We start from the raw sequence: 24,415 nt of genomic DNA, 5'->3' as shown, positions 1-24,415 counted from the left end.
CCAAGGACTGGTCACAATACAGGCTCAAAATGTATCATACCGAGGAAGGGTCACAATACAGGCTCAAAATGCATCATACCGAGGAAGGGTCACAATACAGGCTCAAAATGCATCATACCGAGGAAGGGTCACAATACAGGCTCAAAATGCATCATACTGAGGAAGGGTCACAATACAGACTCGAAATGCATCATACTGAGGAAGGGTCACAATACAGTCTCGAAATGCATCATGGCCAGGACGGGTCACAATAGAGACTCAAAATGTATCATACTGAGGAAGGGTCACAATACAGACTCTAAATGTATCATACCGAGGAAGGGTCACAATACAGGCTCAAAATGCAACATGCCAAGGACTGGTCACAATACAGGCTCAAAATGTATCATACCGAGGAAGGGTCACAATACAGGCTCAAAATGCATCATACTAAGGAAGGGTCACAATAGAGACTCGAAATGCATCATGCCCAGGACGGGTCACAATAGAGACTCAAAATGTATCATACTGAGGAAGGGTCACAATACAGACTCTAAATGTATCATCCTGAGGAAGGGTCACAATACAGACTCGAAATGCATCATGCCCAGGAAGGGTCACAATACAGACTCGAAATGCATCATGATGAGGAAGGAAACATAGCTTTTTCTGTGAATTCTGCAGCTAGTTTAATAAATGGGTGGTGTTAGCTGCGTGCCGAGCAGGTATGCAGGACTACAAGTTGTTATGCAACACTCTGCAATTATGCACTGAAATGTGAATAAATAACTGCCAGTTATTTTCGAAATCGCAGATGGGTTGAGAGATGAAAGAGGAATGGAGGGTGAATGTTTAATGATTGACAAATCAAGGCTGCAGCACGATTAATATTTCACTGTATGTGTCTCCTTTGGATGCTCGGCTTTTTTTCATTATGAAGCCGACATGCTGTGTTTGCTCCAACTATGGCTTGCTCAATGCTTACTCGAAAAGCGACATATTTCCCTGTACTGGAAACGTTATTTAACTAAACTATCACTAGTTTCTAAACCTGGCGGTAACTCAACAGGTACACCTGAGATTTGCTGATATTTACATTCTGAAACGGGGAATTCCCAACCCCACATGAATATACAGAAATGTACAAATATATAAAATAAACTGTTTCCCGTTTGTTCACTGCACTTTCATGGGCCACAATAGAGATCCCCTCTTCTGGGTAACCCGGTTTAACCCTAGGAGTGCCACATTCCCTCTGGCACGTTACGATCATGTGATCACTTCTCAGCAACCTACGTGATCGCGGTGTCACCGTGGTGATAGGAACAGATCTTCCGCTTCCGTTCATATGATGTTCACCACTCCCATAGAAAGCAAGAAAAAGAGCATGGACGTAGCTACTATATCAGGGGTCTCCCGGCCCTCCTGATGTAGTAGTTACACCATAGAGCACTCAAAGGGTTAGTAGGGGTTCAATCCTGCATTGGATGAAATGGTACGAAAGATAGTAGTATTTTTCATGGTAAAGGAGCATTGCCTCTTGCCCGTTTTCTATTCTAGTTGTAATAAATGCAGAAGTTCCTTACATTTACGGCAATGCCATTATCTAAGCTGCCAACCAATCCGTCCTCCCGTGATCAATCGGAGAAGATCCTTCTCCCCGGGGTGCAAAATATGGCCGCCTATTTCACAAGAAGAAGTGGTGTGGGGCTTCCTAAATGGTTGCTGTAGTAACCACCAAGGAAGCTTTATACATTAAAAAAGCTTTATACATTAAAAATCATTTAAAAAAAGGCAAAAAGAGTGGGCAAAAAAGAAAAACAATTAAGTATTAACTAATACTACAAAACTGATTTCTTTTAAACTGCTTTAAATTTAGCTAATTGACACCTTAAAATTAAAAATACCAAAAAAGTATTTCACATTTTTTTTTTTAACTTTTAACATTTCTACACTCTTTACGGTCATTTGGTGATAAGACTGTTTGTCAGTCATCAACCTTGTTAGCTTAGCTTTGTTCGCAAGGTGATTATGGTGCCATTAGTTCGACATACAGGCAGCGGATTTTCTGAATCTAGAAGAATCATGGTTTGCATTTTTTATTAAAGTATGTATGTTTTCTGTGTCTTTTTGGTACTTTAGTGAGCCAATTATCTAACAAGATTCTATTGGGGTTATCAAGGCTGAGCTAACACACCAGCTTACCATCTTCTTGTTCCAGCAAACATTTCATTCAACCACTTGGATATTCACACAATTGATATATATATGTGAGATCAGTAACTACTGACGGGTCACTCAGATTTAGCTTTTTGTGACCCTATTCTCTGAGGCAGCGGTGCATAAACTGGGGGGCGCGAGATTTATTTGGGGAGCGTGGCTCACTTACCCGGCATCCGTGTCCACTCTTCTCCATGACAACACGGCGTCCTTGTGACGTGACGTCACATGATCCCGCTGCGTCATTTGACGCCTGTTGCCATGGAGACGCGGCATCAAATGACGCTGTGGGTCACGTGACGTCACATGACCCAGAGGCGTCATTTGAGGCCGCAGGGGGAGGGGGTGCAACACAGGGGGAGAGCAGGCAGGGTGGGCGCAATGCAAGAAGTTTGCGCACCCCTGCTCTGAGGTGTTACACTATGTATCTGTTAAAGCTGCAGTTCAGTCAATATCCTGCATGTGTGTTTTTTTTAATAAATCAGTTCTGTAGTAAGAAAAAATACTTTTAGCATTTTCTGTTTTAAAAAAAACAACTTTGAAAGACCAATTTTCTTGTATTCCATTTTAACAACCATTTGCTAAGGCACTGCCCCTTCATGTCCTGTCACAAGCCCTGGCACACCCCTTTGTCAGCCCTGCCCTCCCTCTAGCACATGTCAGTGCAGGAGTGCTCATGAATATTCATGAGCTTCCACTGAGTGACAGAAGCAGATCTTGCCAAATTTTTGCCGATCAATACATGGAGAACGAATTGACTGGCAGCTATACAGTTCTTTAGGTAATTAGAGATTGCCCACATGAAACTATTGAAGTAAAAAAATTAATTAAAAAAAAGACTGAACTGCAGCTTTAAAGGCAGACCCCGATTGAATAGGTTGCAAGCTGATGTCGGGTTTTACTTTTCTTATTATTATTATTAATTATTCACATCAATCCTAATCACCAATTAAAATCATTTCTGGGACTCCAACTATTCTGATTTCCAAAGAAAATCGGTGGACTTTATAGGCAGCTAATGGACCTTTTTAGCACTTGAATTGCTATATTGTGTCCTTTGGTACAGCTATGGCTATATTGTATCACTGCACATTTGTTTTACCTTTCACACACGGACACATTAAAGCTGCAGTTCAGTCTTTTTTTTACATTTTTTTTTTTACTTCAATAGTTTCATGTGGGCAATCTCTAATTACCTAAAGAACTGCACAGCTGCCGGTCAATTTGTTCTCCGTCTATTGACCGGCAAAAATTGGCAACATCTTTAAATATGGGGAATGTAAATCGTTGCTATAGGAACAAGCATGCTTGTTAAAATAGAATACAAGAAAATTGGTCTTTCAAAATTGTTTTTTTTAAAACAGAAAATGCTAAAAGTATTTTTTCTTACTACAGAACTGATTTATTAAAAAAAAAAAACACATGCAGGATATTGCCTGAACTGCAGCTTTAATGTTTAATCACTGAGATTAGCCCTATGCACCAGGTGGGAGTTCATTACCTGAAAGGTAATTGACCCTTTCTAAAGGAAGCCAAAATTGTTTAAAATAATAATAATAATTGACCCACTAAGTTGAACTGCCCCCTTAACATCACTGCTCTTATGGCTCAGAGTTTATATACATTAAGAATAATTGAACATATGAAAAGAAGAAAGCAGCATCAAAAGTATGTTTCCTGGAGCTCTTATTGTTAGAGAAATGTAGGCAAAGGGCGGTTTAAGTAAACATGTGGGTGTAAGGATTTATACAAGTGATTTTAGCAATTAAATGTACAAACAAATGCAGCTATAACGTAACATTTTCTTATACAACGCTGACTATGTATGTAGCACTGTACATACAATTTTGCAGGCACTATAGGGGTTATTCATTAAATTACAATAGTGCAGATCAAGGCACTATTGCACAGAAACTCCCATTGACCTGATTTTGGTGCCTACAGCACAGGGAGATAAAGTAACTTTCCATGGATCACAAGGGGAGCCGTCACTGGGATTCAAACCAAATGAAACCAGTTTATAGGCTGTGACATTTTATTTATTTATTTATTTTTATTTATAAAAATGTTTTACCAGGAAGTAATACATTGAGAGCTACCTCTCGTTTTCAAGTATGTCCTGGGGACAGAGTTATAAAAAATACATGGTTACAATAAAAGAACAGGGTTATACAGTCACTTAACAGACATTTCATGGACAGATAGAGTAGGAAAATTGGGTACAGGGGATAAAGGGATTGTGAGTTTCTGATAGAAATAGAGCAGCTTTAACATCAACTAACATCAGCGAACGGATCACGCCCTTTGGCTGCCCTTCGGCTACTACACTACTCAATCTGCCACCTAACTTAAAAACTGACCCTGTATCTGCAGCCAGATGTTGCCACACACCAATCTTCTTCATTCAACGGTGTGCTATTCTACTTTTCCAGCACACACTATTTGTGCTCCAACACATGCAGATTGTATTCAGACACGGTACATAAAGATTTCTTTCGTTCATACTTGCCATACTTTCAAATCTCATGTAAGGGTTATCTGAGAGGAAAAGGACACAGGTGTCCACCTTCCATGGACTTGCATTGAGATAATGGAACATTTATCAAGCCAAGCATTTGTTCTCAGGATAAATAAACAATCAGTATGCTCGCTCTAAATTTGAAGGCCATGTGTAAACAATAGCACACTGATAAAATACTCCCTTACTTCCCAATCATAAGCTTCTTGCACCTTCAGACCTGTGGGGGAGGTGGAATACCTTTACAGTTCTTTATATTTCTCCATGGAAACACATTCCTTTAAGCCAAAGGAACATGAAGAGATTTTTCAACCAAATCTTCCAGAACTGTGAGCTTTTATATGTTGGCCAGTATACTTTAAATATTGGGGATTTCACAAGATCATAAGAGGACTGATGATAGAAAATCCCTAATACTAAAGGATTAGCGTATTTAAACCAGCCAATGATTTATTTTGCCAATGTGGATGTGGCCTTTGAAGAGGTCCACTTTTATGTTGGGCCATAGAACATTTTTAGAGCACCATATTTGGATTAGTTGTGTTGGGCCAGAAAACCCTGAAGTCTTCTTCAAACATAGGCTTCTCCTGGTTCACATCCTACCTATCCAACCCCTCCTTCAGTGTTTCTTTTTCTGTTATCTCCTCATCTTCACACCCTCTCTCTGTTGGGTTCCCACAATGCTCTGTCCTTCACACTATGCTTCTCAGTATACCTCTTCTTTTGGCTTTCAGTATCATCTCTATGGTGATGACACCCAAATTTACCTCTCCTCCCCTGATCTCTCCCATCCTGTGTCACCAAATGTCTCTCTGCAATCTCCGCATGGATGTCCCACCATTATCTGAAGCTTAACATGTCCAAAACAGAAGAAATACTCTCCCCCTTCGACTGCCACCCCTACACCCAAACTCTCCCTCACTGTGCACACCACAAGCTCAACAACACCTCACGCCCGCTGTCTGGGGGTCATCTTTGACTGATCGCCTTTATTCCTCATATTCAGTCCCTCACAAAGTCCTGTAGTCTCTGCCTCCAAAATATTGCCAAGATACGCCATTTTGTCAATCACGATGCAACTAAAATTCCAATTCACGCACTCATCTTTTCCCGCCTCAACTACTGCAACCGTCTCCTATTTGGAACTCTCCCAACTCCAATCCATTCAAAATGCTGCTGTCAGACTCGTCGTCCTCACTCACTCCTCCACTTCTGCTGCTCCACTGTGCAAATCCCTCCACTGGCTTCCCATATCCCCTAAAATCAAATGTAAAACTCTAGCTGACTTACAAAGCTCTCAATGATACTGTCCTACCTTACATCGGAGCCCTCACCCCCAAATATATCCCTAAACGGCCCCTACATCTGCCATTCCTCCTGCCTTATCACCTCTTCTCACTCCCGCCTAAAAGACTTCTCCCGTGCTGCACCCTCTCTCTGGAATTCCCTACCCACTTACAATCAACATCTCCCCCAGATTTCAGACATTGAAAAACTAACCTTTCAAAGAATCCTACAGTAAATAGCATTCCTCTAACATCCAACTACCTTCCTTCTTATCTCCCCCTTCCCCCTCTTCAACCTCATTCCAACCAGCTGTGCGGCTGGACCAATCTCCATGCTATGTAACACCCCTTAACATCCCCAACCTCAAACCTTAATGGGATCAGCTGTGTGACTGGACCATACTCCTACCGGAGGTACACTCCATCCCACGATGAACAGCCACTTTACCTTTCTGTTTCAACATTGTCCCTCGTTCCCTCTACATTGTAAGATCTCACGAGCAGGGCCATCTGTTTATGTAATTATCAAATCTCTGTACCTACTGTACATTGTAACGTGCTGCTGAGTCTGTTGGCGCTTCAGAAAGAAACAATAATAATAGGGCAGTAACAATTAAAACAAACCTCGTGATTCCATTGTGGTGTACATGTGTTGTGCTTGTGTGAGATACTGCTGTATGGGTTTTTGTAAACTGTTAGCGTGTTGAATATCGGACAGCTTCGTACGGCACAGATAGGATTAGGATATTAGGACATATTAACATCCTTGTCTGCCATAGAGGCCATCTTGGTGTGTCTTGTTAGTCATTTTGGCTTCTTAGGGATTAATATATGTTTTCTTTACAGTAAATTCGGGTCATACACATTTATGTGGGTGTTAGGTAGTTTGCTATAATGTGGGCATGTAATGCTTTGTATTCTAGTCCACTACAAACATGTGTCCTTTTAGAAGTGTCACTGTAGAGCATGGGTGCGCAAAATGGGGGCGTGCAAGATTTTTTTTTTGGGGGGGGGAGGCTTGGCACATGCTCTTCCCCAAAGCATTTAAATCAAATGCCAGGGAATTGCACGCAAGGCTTGTTAACTCACTTACCTGATCTCCGGCGGCTTCTGGCGACACATTGCCCTGGCAACGTGGCATCACGTGGCAACGTGACATCAGAAGACATCGGACAAAAGATAAGAGCAGACAGGGGGTACGAGCAGTGGGGGAAAGCAAGCAGGGGGTTGCAGACTAAAAAGTGCTGTAGGAGGACTTCCTCCCTTTGTTTCAGACATCCATATGTAAATTAGTTTGATATTATAATGCACTTTTTTTTCTTCATCAGGGTGTTATGTTAAGGCATAAATTAGAAATAGCATTGATCCATTGCAGTAAAGATCGATATCTCTGCTGATAAATCTCAATGTGATATATCTTTCCCCTAAGCCCCAAAATAATTTCACGACAACAGGCTCTAAGCCTATTACTTCCGGAGGGATTCTGAGGATCCACTACTGTTTTCACAGGAATACATGTTAAAAAAAAAAAAAGGATGTATGCCATTTTAAATAAGCTGTAAAAAGAAATCTATGGCCCTTTCAGCCCAGCGCTGCTTAGGAAATATGGCTGTTTGTATCAGACTCCAGGACTACTGTATGTCGCTTAAATCAGCAAAACATGTCAAATCTGAAGGTTTTTTGTTTTTTCAATAAATCACTTCTGTAGAATTAGGTAATACAGGCATACCCCGCATTAACGTACGCAATGGTACCGGAGCATGTATGTAAAGCGAAAATGTACTTAAAGTGAAGCACTACCTTTTCCCCACTTATCGATGCATGTACTGTTCTGCAATCATCCTATACGTGCATAACTGATGTAAATAACGCATTTGTAACAGGCTCTATAGTCTCCCCGCTTGCGCACAGCTTCGGTACAGGTAGGGAGCCGGTATTGCTGTTCAGGACGTGCTGACAGGCGCATGCGCGAGCTGCCGTTTGCCTATTGAGCGATATGTCCTTACTCGCGAGTGTACTTAAAGTGAGTGTACTTAAACCGGGGTATGCCTGTAGTGACTGTTTTTGTTTTAATTCAACTTTTAAAAAGAGGCCATCCAAGCAGATAAAAAAAATTATATATATATATATATATATATATATATATATATGTATATGTATATATGTAACCCATGTTCCCCCCCCCCCCCCAGACGCAGATGTCTATCTAGGGTGTAGTGAGGGCTGGCTACATGTACTTGGGTGGTGCGTACCTGCTTGGAACAGGAGGGCCTGAGTCTCCCGCGTTGGTATTGTGGACAACAGGACCAGGCTTCTGGGGTAATGGCCTTCATTCTTTAGCAACGGTGCAGCGCCTCCATTCTCTATAATCCCCAGGGATGTGGGGTAGGACCGTTACAGAGAAAGAACCCTGGTCCCAGGGTGAATGCTCCAGAACTCACACACAGTCTTATGTAAAACAGCAGCAATGTCTTTAATCTTTGGTAACACTTTGAGGTAGTACACAGCAGTTCATGCACTTCAGCAGTTCCAATAAAGCAGTGCTCCCAAATGTAATCCCTCCTTCTCTCCTTTCCTTCACCTCCAGACTGTATCCCTGCAGGATGGTCTGGATGGGGCCTCAATACCCCTGCCTCCACTCCCCCCAGGGTAGGCCCTCTGGATGAGGCTAGATGACTGTCCCCTCACCCCCTGAACAGGGTGAGGGGCATTGGTCCACCTCTATAGTTCGGTCCGCTCTACTCAGAGGGGCTTTGAGTATCTCCTCCAAGCACCGTTCTCACTCTACACGTGGTCTCTTAGTTCATTCATTAGCTCTGCTGGGTCCTACTCCACTTAAAACTAGCATGTCCCTCCCCCCCCTTTTTATTCTTGATTAACAGATTTTCACTTGGTTTGATATGCTGGACATGTATAATCATTGGGTATATAAGGTTCTATGATCATTATCCAATGGCTAGGTATTATTTAATCATGATAAGTTATAGATGATTGGTATAGTTATCTGTTTATTATTGTGCTTTGTCCATATACAACAAATAAGTGTTCTTTATTATATACAAGGTCACATGAATGACATAGTATAGTATAAGATATCAATTTATTATATCATTAATTTTGCCAGTTATTGTTAGTCATTATATATTATGATGATCTTTTGTTTGTGATGATCAGCACTTTTGTTTTAAATTTTTGTATCACTTCATGGTTGGAGTGAGTTTTATTGTCACACAGTTCTTCTTAAATAGTTAAGGGAGTTCAGGGCTGCTCGTTTTTGCTTGGAATCATGTATCTTTAATTATGTACAATGTGGAAGGTATTTATCTATTTAGTTTCCACTATACTGTGTGTGTATATAGTACCCATTTGTTTCCTGCCCCTGTTTTTGTACTATCGTTTCCAGCAGGCTAATAGTTAAGCTCAATTGTAATTAGACCAAGAGCTTTTCATTGGTGTCTCAGCCGTCACGTCATAAGGGGGCTGGAGCTTCTGTGCCTCCGTGTGATGCCTGCTTGTTTAAGAGATACCAGCTGTGTCTAGTGCTGTTATTACTTAGCGTCCCTGTCAGAGGGGGCGGACTGACTCTCATAGGTAGAGAGCGCTGATACGTAATCACAGGAGGCGGGAATTGTGGGTATTTAAATCTTATGTGTCTTGTGCATACTATACTCTTTGACAAAGGCCCGCTGCGGCTGAAACGCGTCAGAGTTTGTCTGTTGCTGTTTTTATGTGCCATTAAACTTTGTTGTACCCAGTTCCTTGCAAGTTTGGTCACACAAATTTTTTCCAAGGCAGCTGCACCGCCATCCAAAAATCTTCTGCATAGCTTCCAGAACTGACAGAACCAACCACTGACACAACCACACACAGGACAGCCCACTAAATAGAGTTCAGCCCTGCCCCTCATGATCTCAGCAGGACCTCCCCTCTGTCTAGGCCTGCACAGAGTCAGGGGGCCCCTCCTCTATCACTCCAGGCAGGGCTTGAAGGGGGAAAACCCATGGTCACTACTGGCGCCTGCCCTTACCAGGGCTTACTCCAGTAGGAGAAGGAGAAGTAGCCCGCTCTTACTTACAGGGGGCTATATATATATATATATATATATATATATATATATATATATATATATATATATATATATCAAATGGAAATATTACTGTATGCTCATTTGCATGTCTTAGACAGATCTGCAACCCCGCTTTTCACCATTATCACCCAGCACACAGCGCTTCCACTGCAGCAAGGGATTCTGCGCACACACACACACACATACCATAATACTGAGTTAAGTTATGGTGAGTAAAAAAAGTGACAAAAACCCTCCACAGGAAAGCAAATATGCAAATACAACTGTATGCTCATCTGCATGTCTTAGGCAGGTCTGCAACCCCGCCTTTCCCCATCATCACCCAGCATACAGCACTTCCACTGCAGCAAGGGATTCTGGGAAATGACATGCAAATGAGCACACAGTGTCACTTTTTGCCTCAAAAACCATTTTTTTTGGTTTTTGAGGCAAAAAGTGACACTGTGTGCTCATTTGCATGTCATTTCCCAGAATCCCTTGCTGCAGTGGAAGTGCTGTATGCTGGGTGATGATGTGGAAAGGCGGGGTTGCAGACCTGCCTAAGACATGCAGATGAGCATACAGTTGTATTTGCATATATATATATATATATATATATATATATATATATATATATATTTGTTTTAATATATGCAGCATGTGATTACCTTTATTGAAAACTAATTACCTAAGCTGCTGATCGATTCATTCTCCAGTGACCGATCAGCAAAATCCTGCTTCCCAGGGTTGACTAAATGGCTGCATTTCAGTTTCAATTAATCCTTCAGTCAGTGTTACTCAGCAGCTACAATGTATTCTTTTATTAAGGAAACATTATCTATTGTTACCGTTTGCAGCTGCAACTGCTGGGAATATTGACAACATATTATCACAAACAGGAAAGTGTTACAAAGATCTTGCACTGCTGGGGATGTGTGCTAAAACCTGATATAGAAATGAAAAGATGCTGAGCATATTAAAACTCATTAAAAATGGCATTTAAATGAATCTTAAAATAAACAAAAAGGTAGTACGTATTATCTAATAAAATAGAACATTTTTTTTTTACACGTAGGATATTACTTGGATTGCTCCTTTAATGCCATTGTTAATGAGTTTTAAATCATCCTTTGATTTCTATAGCAGGTTTTAGCACACTTTCCCAGCAGTGCAAGATCTTTGCAACACTTTCCTGTTTGTGATAATGTGTTGCCAATGTTCCCTGCCGTTTCAGCGGTAAACTGTAACAGTAGATAATGTTACCGTAGTAATATCAGGATACATTATAGCTGCTGAGTTACACTGACTGAAGCAGCCATTATGTTAGGTACACAAGCAGGATTTTTACAGATTTATAACAGGAGCACCAAACAATTGCCATCTTGCTAGGTTAAGCTTTGCCTTTTAAGAGTGTTGCATTTTAAAGTGGGGCATTTTTAAGTGGGCAATGCAATTAGACAGCAGTTGGACTAGAGGTGGACTGGACACTGGATCTTTCTGCAAACTTATCTACACAAGGCAACAAACGGTGAGCTTATTAACTCCCCCCCCCCCCCCATACACTTTATTTATTGCAGCCTCTCCCAACACTTTACTGCACACAACTGCCCCTCACATCCCAAATCCCTCCGCAAACCTTAAACCGACCCTAGCATTGCAAATGCAGTAAAACTTTTAGGCAAGGAAAAGGCGCACCTCTGCCGTTTACTCTGCACACACTCACTTGGCTCACAATAGCTTCATGCAAAATGACCTACCTTTGTGATCAAGAACTTGCTACTTATTTCAACTATGTCCTTTATTGCGACCACATGGAAATGTTACTCTATCCACTACTCCTCCCTCCTGGCCCACAGCCAATATCATCATACACCCTGGATTACTCAAAAGCCTTGCATTATCTACTGATGCATCTAGCCTTGCATTATCTACAGCACACCAACCAATACTCATTCTAATGGCAAACATCACACATTTACAACTTGCAAACAACTACAGTACTCAAATTAAAATTTATACTGTTACTCTTTTTAGCAGGAGATATTGAACTTAACCCAGGCCCTCCCTTTTCAATTCTATCCCATATCCCTGAGAATACCCCCTTTCAAATTCCAAAAAGGGCTATCTGTCGCCCATAAAAATATCCAGAGCCTGCTGCCCAAACTGGATGAACTAAGGGCATGGTGCCTCATGCAGAAACCCAAAGTTTTCATTATCACAGAAACATGGCGAACTACTAAAACCCCCAATGCAAATATCGCCATTCAGGGATACTCCATTTCTAGGAGAGATAGGTCAAAGAGAGGAGGGGTGTTATTTTATATTGCTGACATGTTACAATTTACACTGTTAAATTGCCCACCAAGCCCACCCTCTTTTGAAATTCTAATTGGCAAAATCTGCCTCCCCTTTTCTAAGCCCATCTTGCTCGCTGGCATCTACCGCCCCCCTAAAGCCCCTCTACATTCCCTGACTGATAGCACCCAGTTTCTTGGCTCCATTTCCTCTCTGAATGAGAAGAGTGAGCTGCTAGTTATTGGGGATTTCAACTACAATTGGCTCGACCCTAAAAACAAGAAAATCCAGATACATCTCAAGTCACTTAACCTATCGCAACTCATTTCCCAACCCACACGGACAAACCTGCAATCTCACAACCATTCCTCGCTAGACTAGATTCTCTCCTCTAGTCCCATCAGAATCCAATCCTCTGGCATCCTACCTGACATTTTCAGTGACCATGCAATAGTCCGGGGGTGCGCAAACTTTTGAAGCTGCGCCCCCCTGCCTGCTCCCTTCACTGCTCACGCCCCCTTACCGCTTTGGTCAGCGTCAAATGATGCCGCGGGTTCATTGTGTCATGTGACGACACATTGCCATGGCGACAGCATGTCACATGACGCCGCGTTGCCATAGCGACGCCTCACACCAGCCATCTGAATCATGGTAAGTAGAGTTGCAGAGGCCTCACACGATCAACCGGCATTTAAATTAAATGCCGTGGGGAAGAGTGCGGGGTCTCTGCAACCGCCACGCCCCCCCCTGCAAAATCCCGGTGCGCCCCCAGTTTGCGCACCCTGTAATAGTGTACTGTGTAAGGAAAATCAGATCACCCCAATCAAGCCCTAAAGTTCTCCTCACTAGAACATTTAGAAACTTTAACCCACAACAGTTTCTGGATGACCTTACCAGTTGCCCTTGGTACAGAATCGACTTAATTCCCGGCCCCGATTCCGCACACCACTATTTCCGATCTGAGTTTTTAAAACTCTGTGATACCCATGCTCCACTACACAGAATAAGAGTACAGGGGGCCCACCTTCCGTGGGTTATAACCGAACCAACCTCATATCACTCTACCATCTTAGGGATAGGTTGTGGAAAAGCTACAAAGTAGCTGGCACTACCAAGGATCTTAATAACTACAGATGTCTGCTGAATATGTGTACAAGGCAAACAAGACACGCAAAAGCAAAATATTACTCTGACAATCTTCACCAGAAGCCATCAAACCCAGCTAACTTCTGGAAGGTTATCAACAATATTAAAAAATAAAAAATAAAAAAAAACAAGCCCAGTGCAACATACAAAGTTCACAACATATAGTACAATACTTCAGTGCTAATTTGCTCATGCAGATCAACAATATAGTCCAGCCTTCTAGCCATCAATAACCATGTAATATCATTAAGGAGGATATTACTCTTGCAAATCCCACTGACATTGCAAATACATTCAATTATTACTTTGGGGTGTGCTACTAACTTATTAGCGAAAAGCAACCCAAACCAAAAACATGAACCTCATTCTGGGAGTACCCCTATATCCCCACCCATTCACAACACTGCCCACAATTTTCAATTTGTCCCAGTATCTGAAGAGGAGATTAAACAAGTGCTCCTCAAATTCAAATTAAGCAGCCAATGGGGACCTGACTTACTGCAATCTAAGTTCCTATGATTTGGTGCCCCAGCCATTGCCAAACCGCTTGCTTCCCTAATCAACTCTATTTTGTCTTCAGGCCATATCCCTGACCTGGAAAACTGCCAGAGGTGTCCCAATCTTCAATAGTGGGGACAAAACCCACCTCAAACTAAAGGCCAATCTCTCTTCTCCCAATAATATCCAAAGTCATGGGAAAATGTGTTCACTCCCAATTAAGCGATTACTATACTAAGACATATTTCCCTAGCCAATTGCAATCTGGCTTTCGCCCCAAACATTCCATCGTAACTGCCCTCCTAAAAGTTTGCAATGAAATCCAGTGTGGAATGGAACGGGTACAACTCACTGGTGCAATATTCCTAAATTTTGCAAAGGTTTTTGATACTTTTGATCATGTTAACTTGCTAAACAAACTCCAGTGCTCTGGAATAGGGAAGCATGCTTTAAACTGGTTTCATTCCTACCTATCAGGTAGTTCCCAACATGTCTTTATCTCGGGCATTAACTCCAACCCCTTGGAAATCACCTGCGGTGTCCCACAAGGCTCTGTTCTGGGGCCCCTACTCTTCTCTGTGTTCATCAATGATCTTCCTACAGCTTGTAAGGAAGCTTCAATACACATCTATGTGAATGACACAATCCTATATGCACACAGCCATAGCCTCTCTGACGTTGGACACGTACTTCAATCTGACTTTGTGAGACTTGATAATTGGATTTACCAAAACAAACTGTTTTTAAACACTGACAAGAATATAACAATGGTATTTGGGACCAAGGCTACATTTCTAAAGGTTCCTATGACTGAGCTCCAGATCAGAACCAATTCTAATATTATCCTAGCCCCTGTTACTAGTTTCAAATATTTGGGCATATGGTTTGACTCCCATTTAAGATTTGGGTTGCACATTGATACAACGATATCCAAAACCTATGCCAAACTAGGTGTATTATATAGAAACAAATCATCCCTAAGACTGCTGGTCAGAAAACGCATCGTACAGCAGATGCTGATGCCAATTATAGGATATAGGAACATAGTATATGGCACGGCACCCCAAACGCACCTTGGCAAACTTCATACCCTCTAAACTCACTATGACACTTTGTCCTCCAATGCAACTACAACACGCATCACTGCGAAATGCTCAAAGAACTAGATTGGTCATCACTTGAGTAGGCGCAAAGTTTATCTCTCCTGTCTTGCCTTCAAATACTTTCTGGGCAAGCAACCCGTCTATCTAAACAAGCTCCTCACCCCTACCACATGCAGCACTTATCATCTGAGATATGACTCCAAAAGACTGTTCCTGGTACCAAGGTTCAGCAAAGTATCCGGCCGTTCCTCTTTCTCTTACCGTGCACCTTAAAACTGGAACAATCTACCGGAGACTCTCACATCCACCACCAGTTTAAGTTCTTTCAAAACTAAAGCTGTCTCACATTTTAATCTGGTCTATAACTGTTACATACACCTATAATATATATTATCTTTAACTGTGTATGCCATGTCTTGTATATAATGTATACCCTGTTCACTTATGTAAACTGTATTTGTAACCATGTATTATTTGTCATCATAACTCTGTGCCCAGGACATACTTGAAAACGAGAGGTAACTCTCAATGTATTACTTCCTGGTAAAATACTTTATAAATAAATCTTAGGTAAGAATGTAGAATTATACATTGTCACATGCTTTATATATACAAATAAGAAAAAAAAAAGTAGAAAGTAGTACATTGTACTGTATTGCTGCTTTAAATCAGTGCGTGTCAAACTAACCTGAAAGGTTCCCATAGGAAAACAAATGAGGATATTCATGGGTGATGAAATAAATTGACATCCAAAAATTAAAAAAAAAAAAAAAAAAACTTGCAATGTACACTTATAAACACTCTCATTATCATAATGCTTTAATTGTAGCTCCAACTAAAAATGTAAACAGTAGTTTTATTCCCAACAGGTTAGAAAAGATCTATTGATAGATAGATGCTTTGCAGCTGGAACATATAAATAAGAATTCCTTGGGGGAAAAGGGTGGAGAAATACTGTAAGTGCTACCTTCATTTACATGGACACACTTAGAAATGCAGTGCTGTATATTGCACTGTCAGCTGGGACTCTGAACAGTGTAAATTAATTTCAGTAGTGCCCCATTAAACGGCAGGTTGGTTATGGGTAGGGCAGAATTAAAAGCTTAAGATATACTCACCATAATGTATCTTCTCTCAATCAAAACCAAACCTAGTGCAGAGAAGAAGAGGAATAGGTCAATATACACAGTATACAAAAGCAGAATATGTACCACATTAGCCTTTGTTCACAAGTCAAAACTACACCTGCTTATGTTAGATATGACATGGCCTTCAACAGTGTACAGGCAGTCCTCGGTTATCCAACGTATAGTAGCATTGGATAGTGAAACCGTTGTAAAGTGAGTCCCATGTTAATCAGTGGCGGTGAGCGTTGGATAACGCATTCTGGCGTCGGAAAACGGCCCGTAGGGTTGCATTGTAAAGCGTTGGATATGCCATGCGTTGTAAAGTGAAACGTTGGATAGCGAGGACTACCTGTACCAGTGCCAGCCTCACACAGGGCAAGAGAAGCAGCAGTGCCAGCCTCACAGAGGGGAAGAGAAGCAGCAGTGCCAGCCTCACACAGGGCAAGAGAAGCAGCAGTGCCAGCCTCACAGAGAGGAAGAGAAGCAGCAGTGCCAGCCTCACACAGGGCAAGAGAAGCAGCAGTGCCAGCCTCACAGAGGGCAAGAGAAGCAGCAGTGCCAGCCTCACACAGGGCAAGAGAAGCAGCAGTGCCAGCCTCACACAGGGCAAGAGAAGCAGCAGTGCCAGCCTCACAGAGAGGAAGAGAAGCAGCAGTGCCAGCCTCACACAGGGCAAGAGAAGCAGCAGTGCCAGCCTCACAGAGGGCAAGAGAAGCAGCAGTGCCAGCCTCACACAGGGCAAGAGAAGCAGCAGTGCCAGCCTCACACAGGGCAAGAGAAGCAGCAGTGCCAGCCTCACACAGGGCAAGAGAAGCAGCAGTGCCAGCCTCACACAGACATTGGGAAGTAGTAGTGCCAGCCTCATACAGACACAGATACACACCCGGGGAGAGCAGAGGGGCAAGCATTGCACACCCATGGTAGTACAGTAGTGCTAGGTTTAGACACATACACAGAGGGGGAAAGAGGGAGGGCATAAGTGCCAGCCACACACACATACATGGGAGAGCAGCAGTGCTAGGCTCAAACACCCAGAGGGGAGTCACGTTGCCAGCCCCATGCACACAGAGGAGAGGGGAGCAGCAGTGCCAGCCTCACACGCACAGAGGAGAGGGGAGCAGCACTGCCAGCTTCACATGCACAGAGAGGGGAGCAGCAGTGCCAGCCTCACACGCACAGAGAGGGGAGGGGAGCAGCAGTACCAGCCTCACACGCACAGAGAGGGGAGGGGAGCAGCAGTACCAGCCTCACACGCACAGAGAGGGGAGGGGAGCAGCAGTACTAGCCTCACACGCACAGAGAGGGGAGGGGAGCAGCAGTACCAGCCTCACACGCACAGAGAGGGGAGCAGCAGTGCCAGCCTCACACGCACAGAGAGGGGAGGGGAGCAGCAGTACCAGCCTCACACGCACAGAGAGGGGAGCAGCAGTGCCAGCCTCACACGCACAGATGAGAGGGGAGCAGCAGTGCCAGCCTCACGTGCACAGAGAGGGGAGCAGCAGTGCCAGCCTCACACGCACAGAGAGGGGAGCAGCAGTGCCAGCCTCACACGCACAGAGAGGGGAGCAGCAGTGCCAGCCTCACACGCACAGAGAGGGGAGCAGCAGTGCCAGCCTCACACGCACAGAGAGGGGAGCAGCAGTGCCAGCCTCACACGCACAGAGGAGAGGAGAGCAGCAGTGCCAGCCTCACGTGCACAGAGGAGAGGGGAGCAGCAGTGCCAGCCTCACACGCACAGAGGAGAGGGGAGCAGCAGTGCCAGCCTCACACGCACAGAGGAGAGGGGAGCAGCAGTGCCAGCCTCACACGCACAGAGGAGAGGGGAGCAGCAGTGCCAGCTTCACACGCACTGAGAGGGGAGCAGCAGTACCAGCCTCACACGCACAGATGAGGGGAGCAGCAGTGCCAGCCTCACGTGCACAGAGGAGAGAGGAGCAGCAGTGCTAGCCTCACGTGCACAGAGGAGAGGGGAGCAGCAGTGCCAGCCTCACGTGCACAGAGGAGAGAGGAGCAGCAGTGCCAGCCTCCTGCGCACAGAGGAGAGGGGAGCAGCAGTGCCAGCCTCACACGCACAGAGGAGAGGGGAGCAGCAGTGCCAACCTCCTGCGCACAGAGGAGAGGGGACCAGCAGTGCCAGCCTCACGTGCACAGAGGAGAGGGGAGCAGCAGCGCCAGCCTCACACACACAGAGGAGGGCAGCAGTGCCAGCCTCACACACACAGAGAGAGGGAAGGGGAGCAGCAGTGCCAGCCTCACATTCACAGAGAGGGGAGCAGCAGTGCCAGCCTCATACACACACAGAGGGGAAGGGAGCAGCAGTGCCAGCCTCACAAGCACAGAGGGGAGCATTAGTGCCAGCCTCACGCGCACAGAGGGGAGCAGCAGTGCCAGCCTCATGCGCACAGAGGGGAGCAGCAGTGCCAGCCTCACGCGCACAGAGGGGAGCAGCAGTGCCAGCCTCACGCGCCAAACGGGACCAGTTGTGCCAGCCTCATATGCACAGAGGGCAGGGGACCAACAGTGCCAGCCTCACACGCACAGAGGGGAGGGGAGCAGCAGTGCCAGCCTCACACGCACAGAGAAGGGAGCAGCAGTGCCAGCCTCACATGCACAGAGGGGAGCAGCAGTGCCAGCCTCACACGCACAGAGAAGGGAGCAGCAGTGCCAGCCTCACATGCACAGAGGGGAGCAGCAGTGCCAGCCTCACACGCACAGAGGAGAGGGGAGCAGCAGTGCCAGCCTCACACGCACAGAGGGGAGCAGCAGTGCCAGTCTCACGTGCACAGAGGGGAGCAGCAGTGCCAGCCTCATGTGCACAGAGGGGAGCAGCAGTGCCAGCCTCACGTGCACAGAGGGGAGCAGCAGTGCCAGCCTCATGTGCACAGAGGGGAGCAGCAGTGCCAGTCTCACGTGCACAGAGGGGAGCAGCAGTGCCAGCCATACGTGCACAGAGGGGAGCAGCAGTGCCAGTCTCACATGCACAGAGGGGAGCAGCAGTGCCAGCCTCACACACAGGAGCAGCAATGCTAGCCGTATGGACCCAGGGCAGAGAAAAGCAGCAGTGCCAGCCTCACACACAGAAGGCAGAGTAGAGCGCCAATGTTCACTCACACTCAGCCAGATTTACACAAAGTGAAGTGGCAGTCATCATCCCTAACACATACAGTACACAGAGCATGTTGTCTTCCAGGTAAGGGGAGCGCTCGTAGATCAGGTGAGGACAATATGAAATAGAACAAATATAAATAATGTTGTAGCCAATAGAGGAAAGGAATCTATCTAGAAAATGATGCAATGTGTCACTCACAAATTCCTTCTGGAAAATATGGCGTATCAGAGATCCACCTCTCTCTGATGGGAGCACTATGATGAGCGCTCTTTGGTGTGTCTATGGAACCGCTTCCAATCTGGAGTAAATCCTCCCAAAAAGTAGAAATAAATCGCAAATGGTGTTGTATAGTAAAGAACTGGGTGTATTGCACAGATAACAAATAGAGCTGTGTCACTCACATTTCAACATCAACAAAGTTCATAGGAGAGAACCGCTGGCTGCTGTAGGCTCTGCCGGTCTGCCTGCTACCCCCTCCGCATCCGCGTGTGTCAGGCCTCGTTCAGGGTGCAGGGTTCGGGGGGAGGGCGTGCTGCCGTGCGTGCTGCCGTGGGACACAAAGTATTCAAATTGAATACTGGTTGTCACGGAAGCAGCTGCCCTGTCTCCGAAGCCAGGAGTTGACGCTGGCTACAGTTTCACTAAACGAAAAATTCGTTTTTTGAAGCTGCAGCAGCGGCACTGGGACCTCGGCAGCCAATGAAATCATTCTTGAGAATGATTTCAAGACTGCAACTTGGATACTTACCCTGCTGTGTGTAGCCCCGCCCCCTCCCCAACGCTGAAAAGTCTGCTGGGGATGAACACACATCGCCCAGCAGACTGCCGCCCTCCCTCCCTCTAACTCCTGTCTCTGGCACCCTGAACGAGGCCTCACTACCTGTGCCGACTCAAGTCAGGGCGGAGGTAGTCCTTCTGCTCACTCGGCTACCAGTAGCAGGGGGTAGCAGGCAGACCGGCAGAGCCTACAGCAGCCAGCGGTGCTCTCCCATGAACTTTGTTGATGTTGAAATGTGAGTGAAACAGCTCTATTTGTTATCTGTGCAATACACCCAGTTCTTTACTATACAACACCATTTGCGATTTATTTCTACTTTTTGGGAAGATTTACTCCAGATTGGAAGCGGTTCCATAGACACACCAAAGAGCGCTCATCATAGTGCTCCCATCAGAGAGAGGTGGATCTCTGATACGCCATATTTTCCAGAAGGAATTTGTGAGTGACACATTGCACCATTTTCTAGATAGATTCCTTTCCTCTATTGGCTACAACATTATTTATATTTGTTCTATTTCATATTGTCCTCACCTGATCTACGAGCGCTCCCCTTACCTGGAAGACAACATACCACGTTTGCGATCAGAGAACGATCCATCACAAGGGTCCCTCGAGCTGCTATATGTATTTTTTCACCTTATTTATTATTGCTAATTCACTGTTTGGTGAAGGTTATATTTAAATTGGAGGTGTGATTATTCACTTAATTTAAGGTACACTTATCTCACTTGATTTAGATACTATATATATTTTCTGTATCATTACACCACTATTGGTTTCACACTAACACAGTTCACTATTACAAGTGCCCGGTTTCACTTTTCTTTCCATAGTACACAGAGCAGCCAGAAACTGCGGTGCCAGCCTCCTCTCTCACACACAGATCAGGCTGAAGCGTTAATACTGTACATGAGCAGTGCCAACCTCACCTACGCATACAATGTAAAGAAAGATGTATGGAAACAAGCTGGCCAGCACTAGTGTACACATGGCAAGGATTTATTACACTGAGCATCCATGCAAAACTGTGAAAACTCAATGTGTAACATCCAGCCAGTTCTGCCACGTTATAACCCCTCCTTAATTAGAACAGAAAACAACACATACATTTGTTTGAGGAAATTGTTATATTAATCTTCACAGCAACGGTCTGCAGTGTATTATAACACCCTGACAGGGACAATCCTTCTCAATAGGCTGCTGTCGCCTCCAGCAGTGGAGAGATTTAAATAATACACTCAGCCGACAAATCGGAAATAGTGAACGACAACAATTTCCACGGTTAGCAACAAAAACAAATTTCAACTAACTTTAACGTTTTATTTTTACCTAATTGTGTAAAAATCTGAATGAAATATGGTCCCAGAGAGGCGTGTGTGCTTTATGGTCCCAGAGAGGCGTGTGCTTTATGGTCCCAGAGAGGCGTGTGGTCTTTATGGTCCCAGAGAGGCGTGTGTGCTTTATGGTCGCAGAGAGGCGTGTGCTTTATGGTCACAGAGAGGCGTGTGCTTTATGGTCGCAGAGAGACGTGTGTGCTTTATGGTCACAGAGAGGTGTGTGTGCTTTATGTTCACAGAGAGGCGTGTGTGCTTTATGGTCGCAGAGAGGCGTGTGCTTTATGGTCGCAGAGAGGCGTGTCCTTTATGGTCACAGAGCGGCGTGTGTGCTTTATGGTCACAGAGAGGCGTGCGCTTTATGTCACAGAGAGGCATGTGTGCTTTATGTTCACAGAGAGGCGTGTGTGCTTTGTGGTCACAGAGAGGCGTGTGCTTTATGGTCACAGAGAGGCGTGTGCTTTATGGTCCCAGAGAGGCGTGTGCTTTATGATCCCAGAGAGGCGTGTGCGCTTTATGGTCACAGAGAGGCGTGTGCGCTTTATGGTCAAAGAGAGGCGTGTGCGCTTTATGGTCACAGAGAGGCGTGTGCTTTATGGTCACAGAGAGGCGTGTGCTTTATGGTCACAGAGAGGTGTGTGCTTTATGGTCACAGAGCGGCGTGTGTGCTTTATGGTCACAGAGAGGCGTGTGCTTTATGGTCACAGAGAGGCGTGTGCTTTACGGTCACAGAGAGGCGTGTGCTTTATGGTCACAGAGAGGCGTGTGCTTTATGGTAACAGAGAGGCGTGTGTGCTTTATGGTCACAGAGAGGCGTGTGTGCTTTATGGTCACAGAGAGGCGTGTGCTTTATGGTCACAGAGAGGCGTGTGCTTTATGGTCACAGAGAGGCATGTGCTTTATGGTCACAGAGAGGCGTGTGCACTTTATGGTCACAGAGAGGCGTATGCGCTTTATGGACACAGAGAGGCATGTGCTTTATGGTCACAGAGACACGTGTGCTTTATGGTCACAGAGAGGCGTGTTTTCTTTATGGTCACAGAGAGGTGTGTGCTTTATGGTCACAGAGAGGCGTGTGCTTTATGGTCACAGAGAGGCGTGTGTTCTTTATGGTCACAGAGAGATGTGTGCTTTATGGTCACAGAGAGGTGTGTGCTTTATGGTCACAGAGAGGCGTGTGCTTTATGGTCACAGAGAGGTATGTGTGCACGAGGTAAAGAAACAGAATTGTAGCAGCTGACTGCAAATCTACCGGAACAGACTAATCCAGGTGTGGTCAACTCCGGTTCCCAACAGGTCAGGTTTTCAGGATATCTCTGCTTCAGCACAGGTACCTCAATCAGTGGCTCAGTCTTTGACTGAGCCACCTGTGCTGAAGCAGGGATATCCTGCAAACCTGACCTGCTGGTGGCTCTTAAAGGACTGGAGTTGGCCAGCCCTGTACTACAGGGATTTTTGGTGCCACTGACAAAATCAGACGTCCTAACGATAAAATACATTCACGCGTAACGATCAAAGTCTTTCAGCTGCAAAACCGAGGCAAAAAAACCTAGCACCCCTGTTATTCAAAGAAGGGAATGTGTTTGGAATCAATAGTTTTATTTTTCTTTCATAAGTCAGGTAACCATGCATAAAAAATAACAGCAGGACTCAGACGACCTCCATACTGTACACAGAGCTTAGGGCATTTTGAATAGAAAACCACGCCTCTCTCAGTGTTAACCTTTGGCCCGAGTTGAAATAAAAACTATTCCGATATTAGGTTGTTTCTTTGGTCATTTATTTGATGAGCGGAAAATGATTTTAAAGGCGAGGGGAGTTATCGGGCTTAGCCCTAAAACCTTATGCGATGAAAAAAAAATAAAAGGACCACATCCCACCTACTGCTCTTTAAATATCACACGTATCACAACTGTTCCAGCAAACCCTGCAAGAGAGAGACGTATATGTGCAGCAATAGTTCCTACCTTCGTCCAAAAGAAGATTCTGGGCTGTCGGTATTTATTTTAATTCCGGTTCTTTCCCTGCAATGGTTTTCAGCATACTGTACTTCTCTCTCTCCCTCTCGGATCACTTCCTGATACACAGTCGCTTGCTGTTGACGTCAGCCCATCCTGCCCCCTGCCCTTTGCAGTGGGGGACTGCATGAATATCTGCATGTAGCTGTCCCCTTCTAATAATATGCCTTCCCCCGCCTCATTCCTGTCAGGCAGTGTTAGACGTGCATACCCTCCACTGTACGTATTTAGCAGGTACACTTCATGTTTTTGGCTCCTGTAAGACCAGCTGTACCTATTACACAGATGTGTCGTGAGCTGCGTAGGTTATGGGATTTCCATAGGAACGGCTTGGAAGCAGCACCGTCTAGCAGGAGTAGAGGAACTGCATGTTTTCATGTGCACAGTGTCTGGAAGTTTGATGGTTTTAAGATGTACACAGCACCACTGATTTTGTTTTATTGTTATTATTATTATTATTTTAATCTATTTATTTATTGAAAGTATTTGACAATTTTCCAAAAACATAAAAAGGGGATTTGGTAAGAGGGAACAGAGAAGAAAAAGGAGATGGGTGTGGGGAGGAGGGGAGGAGGGGGGGGGCACGGTGCACTTAAAATACAGTTACAGTTAAATTATGTGTACGGTGTGAAACCGTCTTTGGACGTCATTTACAAGCTGTGCACTTGTCTTTGTTGCACCACTCATTTCTAATTTGCAACCCCAGAGTTATTCTATTGATAGACTATTGGGTTTCAATTCCCATTGAAAGAAAATGTGATTTATTTTAGTAAGGCTCTCTCAGCATAAATATTGTTTAAATCTTTCTAAAACATGGTGAAAAATACGTTTTTACGTAGTGTTAATTGTAGTTTTTTTTCCTCTATTTAAAAAGAAGTTGTTACTTCTTTTAGCGATACTCCATTGAAATGTATGAAGCCCATGATACAAAAAAGTAG

The 24,415-nt window shown here is 44.6% G+C and overlaps 1 protein-coding gene across 1 annotated transcript in view; it reads right to left on the bottom strand.

Moving 5' to 3' along the window:
* The window catches only part of MTMR4 (myotubularin related protein 4), a 63,482-nt gene extending 39,741 nt beyond the window's left edge, over positions 1-23,741 (bottom strand). Inside the window, exons 1-2 of the mRNA XM_075594531.1 lie at positions 23,427-23,741; positions 16,230-16,261 (exon numbers count right to left, since the gene is read on the bottom strand). Coding sequence (XP_075450646.1) covers positions 16,230-16,232 — 3 coding nt within the window. The 5' untranslated portion in view covers positions 16,233-16,261; positions 23,427-23,741. The remainder of the gene's footprint in view (positions 1-16,229; positions 16,262-23,426) is intronic.
* Positions 23,742-24,415: the final 674 nt, after the last annotated feature.

Source organism: Ascaphus truei, chromosome 3 (genome assembly GCF_040206685.1).
Source record: "Ascaphus truei isolate aAscTru1 chromosome 3, aAscTru1.hap1, whole genome shotgun sequence".
Taxonomy (NCBI): domain Eukaryota; kingdom Metazoa; phylum Chordata; class Amphibia; order Anura; family Ascaphidae; genus Ascaphus; species Ascaphus truei.
Note: the sequence above shows the minus strand (reverse complement) of the source record. Positions and strands in the feature narration are given on the sequence as shown.